This window comes from Microtus pennsylvanicus, chromosome 6 (assembly GCF_037038515.1).
Source record: "Microtus pennsylvanicus isolate mMicPen1 chromosome 6, mMicPen1.hap1, whole genome shotgun sequence".
Taxonomy (NCBI): Eukaryota; Metazoa; Chordata; class Mammalia; order Rodentia; family Cricetidae; genus Microtus; species Microtus pennsylvanicus.
This window is the reverse complement of record NC_134584.1, coordinates 59,767,438-59,776,275: the sequence shown is the minus strand read 5'-3', so window position 1 is coordinate 59,776,275 and position 8,838 is coordinate 59,767,438. Positions and strand designations below refer to the sequence as shown.

The following is an 8,838-nucleotide window of genomic DNA, read 5'->3' as shown; positions in this document are numbered from 1 at the left end:
TTGCCAGTACCCCACACAGTGGTGTTGGGGAACACAGGACCACCTAAGTCCAGCTCCAGGGACTCTGGCACCCTTGCCTGGTGTCTACAGGAACCTGCCTTCATAATACACATACACAGAGAAACACACACATACACATAAATGCAGATAAAGTAGATCTTAAAATATAAACAAATCATCCAGATTTTCCCTGGACCCTTGAAGATGAAATAAGAGAATGCCCTCCCAGTAAAGGTCAAGGCTAGCTTTGTGCTTTAAGCCACAGTCAGAAAGGATGCATGGCTTTTAAAGAAGTTATGGATATTCTGTTTCTGGAATATGCTATTTATTTCTTCTACTGGTTCTCTTTGAAGAATTTATTTTCTTATTATGCACAAATATTTTAAAGTATCAGCCTATCATCAATTGTGCAACTGAACACCAAGCCCCAGTTTATAACTGGGTCTTTTTATTGCTTGGAATTCTTTTCCAGTGCTGGGCCCCAAACCCAGGACCTTGCTATGGAAATGCTCTGCCACTGAGCTACATCCCCAGCTCTTTCAGATGTTTTTGATGGAGGCTCTCTTTTTTTTTTTTTTTTTTTTGGTTTTTCAAGTCAGGGTTTCTCTGTGGTTTTGGAGCCTGTCCTGGAACTAGCTCTTGTAGACCAGGCTGGTCTCGAACTCACAGAGATCCGCCTGCCTCTGCCTCCCGAGTGCTGGGATTAAAGGCGTGCACCACCACCGCCCGGCTTGATGGAGGCTCTTAATTTTAATATGATTAACTTCTCTTTCTTTACAAAATGTTTTCCTCCCCCAAGTTCAAATAGATACACATCAAATTTTGTTTTCTTGTGAGTTTCATTGCAGATATTTAAACCTTTAAAATATTTGGGGGTTTACTTTTAGTGTAAGGTGGTGATACAATTTAACCAGAGAAATCATTTTTTTTTAATTATTTTTAAAGTCGCAACATAAGTCGCAACACTCGGGAGGCAGAGGCAGGTGGATCTCTGTGAGTGGGTGGCCAGCCTGGTCTATAAGAGCTAGTTCCAAGACAGCTACCAAAGCTACACAGAGAAACCCTGTCACGAAAACAAAACAAAAAAAAATCAAATAATTATACACACATAAGGTATGCAACATGATATATATGTCTGCATGTATGAATGTATGATTATAAAATCAACCATGTATTTGTGTGGGAAGATATCATAATGTTGGTCTTCATATGTCTCAGAGAATCTCCAACAAAGGAAACACTCTTGTCTACATAATCATGTCATTTGACCAGAGAAAGTGGAGGTGTATATGCAGGTATCAGTGGCTAAATTAATCTGTTTAACATATGCATTACCTCAAATGCCTATTGTGTGTTAAGTACCTTAAAATCTCTTAGCACATTTTTTTTTCATTTCTCCCCCACCCCCAAATAAAAACCCACCAAGGTACAACTTTTAAGTACATGGTATTATCAAGTACACTCTCCATGTTATACAGTTCTGGAACTTCTTATCATTGCATCTTTTTATCTTGGGACTAACATCTCCTCAATCTCTAGGTGCTTAGCACCTGGAAATTCCCATTCCATTTCCTGCCTGTGTTAACCCTGGGGACATCCTTTTCAAGTTAATTGTCTTGTTAATAAAAATAATTTGCAAGCAGTCTCAGAGGGAGACTCCGGGACAATTTTATTGGCATTTGAGAGAGAGAAAATAAGAGGTCAGGCAGGCTGGAGACCTTAGCAGCTCTCCAGAGGCAGAAGAAGGACCGTCCAGTACTGGAATTCTGTGGGTGGCTGAGGGGAAATGGATGCTTAGACTGTCATGATAGTCAAGATTACGATTTGGCCTGGGTCTAGAAAAGAGAGAAGGGAAAGAGAAAGAGAAAACAAAAGAAGTTATGCTGTTGGGTTAGACTAACTCAGAAAGTGGACAGGCTTACTTGAGACTCTGTGATCAACTGTTGGAATAAGGGACTTGGTTTATTTCAGGACATCTCTATTTAAAGAGAGCTGTTTTCTTGTCTGCAGCTTCTGGTTCGCTTCTTTAAGCTGTAAAACAGGTTTTTCTTATGACAGGAGGCCCTGGCCTTGTCTAGGCTAAGGAAGTGAAGTGCTTGTTCACATAGAAACGGTTACTGACTTCCAACCATATATTTGTCTGAGAGAATATCATCGTGGTGGTCTTCATATGTCTCTGAGAGATCTCCAGAATAGAAGGTACCTGTTGTCTGCATCACCATGTCATTTGACTGAGGAAGCTGATGTAGGTGTATGTGTCCCCAGTGGTGCTGAGGAAGAAGGTAGAAATTGTTTCTTTTGTTTTCTTTCCCTCTGCTGCTGAGCATCCCTCAAGCTCAGGTACTGTTTATCTTCCTGTTGGGTCACTCTGCCAGGAACAATATCTGTTCAGGATTTTGCTGAATTTAAGTCTACAGACCCAAATCACATCCCTGGATGTGAAACTGAACACACAAAACAGAGCATTTAAATTCCCTTTACAAATATGTTCTTCCAGACCAGGTGTGGCTGTTCCTGTCTGTAATCGTACCACAAGACCAGCCTGTGCTACATGGCACCATGTCTCAAAAACACCTTCTCAGGTTTTCCCACTGAAAGACCCTCAGAGAGGACCTTTCCTCTCTGATGAAGACCCCAGAACCAGGACACTCTGAGACCAGGCCACAGGATGCAATTAGCAAGAGGTTTATTGAGTAAACACAGGTACCTGCGGGCAGCAAGTCTTTTGGAGGACTTGCGCACCTGCCAACTGGGGGGAGGTCTTTTTATAGGGAAGAGCAAAAAGCAAGTTTACAGAAGCAAAAGCGTGGTTATCGGTTGACCGGAATGAGGCGGGGGCATGAATGGTTTCCTCTCTCAGCATGGATGCCTGGTAACAGTCATCCTGTTCCTATCTTATAGCTAACCTGCTTTGTTGATATCCTATCTTATTGACATCTTGCCTTGCAGTCTTCCTATCTCTATCTCCTGCTCTCTCAGGCACCTGGGATGTTCTTACGGGAGCAGGCTGGCTGCTGATCCGGAGATTTGTTTAAAACAAACAGGACGTTCCCCCGGGAGCATGCTAGCTGCGGGTTTTGAGGAGGGGGTCTGTAGGGTCTTTCACCCACGTAATAGTACAGTTGCTCAAGTGAAAAATCAATGACGTCACAGCTCTCGTCTTAAAGGAACAAGGATGGTTTATGCTGGAGACATTTTGAATTACCGTGTTCTGGGAACACAGATTTAACTTATCCCCGATTCCTTGATTCAGTTCAGAAGCAGTTTCATGAAGTTTGTACCGTTTCACAGAACAAAAACGTCATAAGTCAAGGCAAATCTAAAAAAGATCGGTGAGTGCACCAGAGATGAAGAAGCATCAAGGCGGGGAAAGTTTTTCTGTGGGCCCAAGGTGCTCTCTGATGAGATTCTTAGCTTTTGGATTGACTGGTGAAAGCAGGTTTTTAAGTATCAGTCACAAGAGGTTGTTCAGAGGGCTTGGCTCAAGATAAGGACTGCAGCATTCCAAACTCCCTACAGCACTGAGGTCCTAATCGTCAATAACACACTCTTTTCAGTTCTTCTCACTCAAAACCCAGTCCTCAGAAAACCATCCTCGACTTTACCCCAAACCAGTCAAACCAATCCAGCGACTTCAGCCCCTCCACTGAGTATCCAAGTCGCTATCACCTCCTTTTACAGTTACACTTTACTAAATGGTTCCAGAACCATCTAGAGCTGCTTTTGTCTCTCCGAGAAAAACCACAAAGCTTATTTAAGAATCCCCCAGCTCAGCCGGGCGGTGGTGGCGCACGCCTTTAATCCCAGAACTCAGGAGGCAGAGGCAGGCGGATCTCTGTGAGTTCGAGACCAGCCTGGTCTGGTCTACAGAGCTAGTTCCAGGACAGGCTCCAAAGCCACAGAGAAACCCTGTCTCGAAAAACCAAAAAAAAAAAAAAAAAAAAAAAAAAAGAATCCCCCAGCTTATGGAGTACTACACAGCAGAAAAAAATAACCACAGCTTGAATTTTGCAGGAAAATGGATGGAGCTAGAAAACATTATTTTGAGTGAGGTAACCCAGACACAGAAAGACAGTTATCACATGTACTCACTCATAGGTGGTTTTAAGACGTAAAGCAAAGAAAGCCAGCCTACAAACCACAATCCCAGAGAACTTAGACAACAATGTGGACCCTAAGAGAGCCTTACGTAGATCTAATCTACATGGGAACCTTGGGAGAGGGTTAAAGGGCGGAGGGGAGAGGAAGGGAGGGGAGCAGAGAAAAATGTAAGGCTTAATAAAAATCAATAAAAAAAAAGACTCCCCCAGCTTAAAGCTTAAAAGTGGTGCTTGGCCACTGCAGGAGTTTTTAAAAAGCTTTATTATACTGTGGTAGAGTTCCCTGTCTCAGTGTAGCAAGCAGAGACATCTTGGCTCCGTATTCACTTATCTCTCAGTTCATGGACAGAAAACGTTTTCTGGAAGGCTGTATCCTATGATAAATACAGGCTCCCAACTCCGATGTCACCTACAGCGATGCGGTTTTTTGTTTGTTTGTTTGTTTTAAAGACAGGGTTTCTCTTGAGCCGGGCAGTGGTGGCTCCTGCCTTTAATCCCAGCATTTGAAAGGCAGAGGCAGGCAGATTTCTCTGAGTTCGAGGCCAGCCTCGTCGACAAGAACTAGTTCCAGGACAGGTACCAAAGCTACTGAGAAACCTTGTCTCGTTGTCTCGAGAAAAAAAAAAAAGGCAGGGTTTCTTTGATAGCTTTGGAGCCTGAACTGGAACTAGCTCTTGTAGACCAGGCTGGCCTCGAACTCAGAGATCCACCTGTTTCTGCCTCCTGAGTGCTGGGATTAAAGGAGTGCGCTACCACCAACCGGCTCAGTGAAGTGTTCTTAAAGTACCCGCTAAATCCACCTTCTGTGCTACTAAATAAAACTTTTCTAGAACATGTCAGTTTGTAAATTTTTTTTTTTTTACTTTTGGTCTGCCCCTTCACACCTAGATATTGAACTTTACATGAGCAGAAATCTTCATTCTCTTAACTGCCAAATACTCAGGCAAGGATATTAAATTTTTTATTGTTAAGTGACTCAACATCCTAGAAAAACCTATGTTTACTCCACTTTCCAGGAGAACCTCAAGTTGTAAAGGTACTATAATTAAAAGTATAATCGAAGACGCATGACTAGCAAATGTCAGCTCACTCTTTAAAGCTAAAATCTGGCTGGATTTTTTTTTATCACTGCGTCACTGCCTCAGTAAAATTTACAATTTACTGTGCAGCACGGTGAGTCTGACCCTCAGAAGCCTCTTTTCCTGACTACAATTCAGGACACCGCCAATCAATGACGTCAGAGACGCCCCGCTCCGCCCTCTCCGAATTAGCACCGCCCAGCCCTAACCCGCAGGAGGTTGCCGGGGACGCATGCGCAGTAAGCATTTACCGCAAAGGTTTCTGGGATTAGTAGTCCATATTTCTCTATCTTTGTTATTTGCCTGAAAAGAAATACCAACGTGAACTTGATCGCTTTGAATTTGATAAAAATTGAATAAAACTCAGATTGTGTCTCGGTAAAATGGAAGCACTGAGCGATTTCCATAGGAGGCTCCAACATCGGCACAGGCGCCTCTCGGACGGCCTCACGGGGTCCTCGGAAGGGCGGGGCTTCACGCAGTGCCTTGTGGGTCCTTCCTGCTCCGGCTCTCTCTTTCTCTCGGGCCCTTGGCGTCGGCAAGATGGGTGAGCCTTCGGTGGTCGGGCTGAGCGCCTGCGGGCGGGACCTGGGGCTCGGGGTACAGTCGGTTGTGGGGCGATAAAGCGGGGAGCATGGCTGCACTGGGGTGGAGGCCGGAGGAAGAGGCTCCCGCGAACACGTGGCCGGAGGGTTCATGCGGTCTACGGGCCGCCATGCCGGGCAGGCGCAGCTGCTCCAGAGCCTTGCTTTGGAAACCTGTGTAAGCCGAAAGGCCGCATCGGCGTGCGTTTTTACATCTCCGAGTTAGCTAGGGAATTGTGAGGGCAACTGGCCCACGGACCAACGTAAGCTACAGACTCGGGTTGAAGGCTCGTATGGCCAGGGCTCGTGTACTAAAGCGACTTAGGCGGGTTTGCAAAGAACTCTGGTGTTTTTAATTTCAGGCAAGTGTCGTGGTCTCCGTACTGCCAGGAAGCTCCGCAGCCACCGACGGGACCAGAAGTGGCATGACAAACAATACAAGAAAGCCCACTTGGGCACAGCCCTGAAGGCCAATCCTTTTGGAGGTGCCTCTCATGCCAAGGGAATCGTGCTGGAAAAAGTGTAAGTGAAAGTCTGCTTCCTAAAAGCTTTGCTTTATCGTAATTGAGAACGAGTAATTTTTCGAAGCTACAAAAGATCCTGACTGAGGCACGTTGTTTTGGGTTTTTAAGGAGAAAGAATGGAAGGTACCCTTGTTTATGTCAGGATTAGTGTTCAGAACTAGATAGGATGAAAAAGGTTTTCTTAATTTCAGCATTGTTGTAGGTGGACTGGGAGAAGACGGTATCGAACAGCGTGAGAACTGTTCAGAGTGACTGAACCAGCTGGTACTTAATTAATCTTTTGGGGGTTGAGAAATTGCTTTTTTTTCTTTTAGTTTATTCTTATTTCATTTGCATTGATTTTGACTGTATGCCTGTGTGAGGATGTCAGATCTTAGGGTTAGAGACAGCTGCCATGTGGGTGATGGGAATTGAACCTTGGAAGAGCAGTCAATGCTCTTAACCACTGAGCCATCTCTCCAGCCTCAAAAAATTGCCTTTATTTTGGGGTGGGGGGTTTTGAGACCGGGTTTTTCTGTAGCTTTAGAGCCTGTCCTGGAACTCAACATTTGTAGACCATGATGGTTGGTCTTGAACTATTTGTTTTGGTTTATGAGCCCTGACTGGCTTAGAACTTAATGCTTTTTAGAACGCCAGAGAATCTGCCTGCCTCTCCCTGCTGGGATTAAAGGTGGGAGCCACCACACCTGGCCTGGGAGCATCAACTTCAAAAGCGATTTTTGTGTGTGTGATTTTGACAAATTGGAATCTCTTGTTTCTCATTTTTGCAGCTCCAGAGGAGCTAAATGTTCTCTATACAGTTCTGGGAAAATCTCAGGCAAAAGAAAAACTTAGTTGAAATCACAGAATCTGAGGGATTTGAGCCTGAATTGAGATGGTGGGTACTTGTCATTTTTTAGAAATCTTGTTCACTAATGTGAATATCAATGTGCCATTGTGTTGCAGAGGAGTTGAAGCCAAGCAGCCAAATTCTGCTATCAGGAAATGTGTCAGGGTGCAGCTCATCAAGAACGGCAAGAAGATCACAGCTTTCGTCCCCAACGATGGTTGCTTGAACTTCATTGAGGTAGGTGCCTTATAGTCTGTACTTCTGCTTGGGGGGATGGCTTTTTTTAATTCTGCATTGGGCATTTACTTTAATTAGTATGCTTTTAATTACTAGTGAAATCTAAATGGACTTTATTTTTTACTTTAGGAAAACGATGAAGTTCTGGTTGCTGGATTTGGTCGAAAGGGTCATGCTGTAGGTGATATTCCTGGAGTCCGCTTTAAGGTTGTTAAAGTAGCCAACGTGTCCCTTTTGGCCCTGTACAAAGGCAAGAAGGAAAGACCAAGATCCTAAATTTTGACAGTGGAAGCACAGTAATAAATTTTCCTATTCTGAGAATAGTTTGTGTCTTAGTTCTTTTCCTGAACCTCCAAAAATAATTGCCTTTACCTCTTGTATAAAACAGTTGCTAAAATATTTGTAGTATAAGTGTGTCTTGAAACAAGACAGCTTAGCATCTACAGCCAAATATAAAAATAGTTTACATATTCTTAACATGCATTGAATTTCTGTTGCTACTTGGCAGTTGTCAAGTTTAATAGCATGAGTATTTATAAGATCCTAATTTTCTGTGTTTACTAAGGGTGTGGCTTAGATTGTGGAGAATTTGCATAACAGGCACAAACTCCCTGAGGGTCTGTCAGCGGTGGATAAAACTGCCTGTTGTGTAGGGCTGTAATCTCCACACTTGGCTGAGGTAGCAAGAGTGCTTTGAGAGTGTATGGTGTGGGGGGTTCCAGCCCCAGCAGTTTAGGCCAAGGTAAGCTGGGATGCAGAGGGGAAGTTTTGAGAAGGGAATGGCATCGAATGTCTCTCTAACCTCAAGCAGTCGGTGAAAGTGACTGCTAAAGGCTCAGCACTTAGAAGCTGCAGTCTAGAACTCAGATCATGGGCCTGGAGGGGTGAAGGGGGCTACCCCAAGACAGCTTTGGTCTTTACACTTGGCTACATTTTTCTGTACTTTATTGGCTCATTCCTCACTGTTGAGTACCTTGCATTTTAAACGTTGATCACAGAATGTTCCATTGTCTGGTTAGAGATTAAAACTCCAGTGGTGTGTGCACTAGAGTAGACCAGGCGGTGGTTTCTTAAAATGCTTCCTAGCAGGCAGGGGTGTCCATTAGCAGCAGAGATGTCATGATCAACTCTGCCAGGGAGTCTGGGCCTGCAGGTGTGGAATACAGCACTGAGGTAAAGTATGGCCAAAAGACTGGAGCCAAAGAAAACTTGGTTCCCTTTTGTCTTGAGATCCAGACACCCTCAACAGTATCTTGTAAACAGCTGCATGGCTCCACAGTACACTGGGTGCCAAACTCACAAGGGGCTCTCAGATTCAGTGTGTGGAACTGATTTTAGTCCCTTTTTTGCATACTTATTCATATTAGTGGCCAAAGCTCTATCCTTCTCACTCAGCATGAAGCTTGTGTCTCTTGCCATGCTTTTTCTCAATGAGCAAGAAGGCTGGGCATGGTGGCTCACACCTCTGATCCCATCTGGGAGGCC

The 8,838-nt window shown here is 44.3% G+C and overlaps 1 protein-coding gene across 1 annotated transcript; it reads left to right on the top strand.

The window, feature by feature from the left end:
- The first annotated feature begins 5,579 nt into the window (after positions 1–5,579).
- On the top strand, positions 5,580–7,676 carry Rps23 (ribosomal protein S23). Its single transcript, XM_075976352.1, has 4 exons — positions 5,580–5,726; positions 6,126–6,285; positions 7,233–7,353; positions 7,483–7,676. The coding sequence occupies exons 1-4, from the start codon at positions 5,723–5,725 to the stop codon at positions 7,627–7,629; spliced, it is 432 nt and encodes a 143-aa protein (XP_075832467.1). The 5' UTR covers positions 5,580–5,722; the 3' UTR covers positions 7,630–7,676.
- The last annotated feature ends 1,162 nt before the right edge of the window (positions 7,677–8,838 follow it).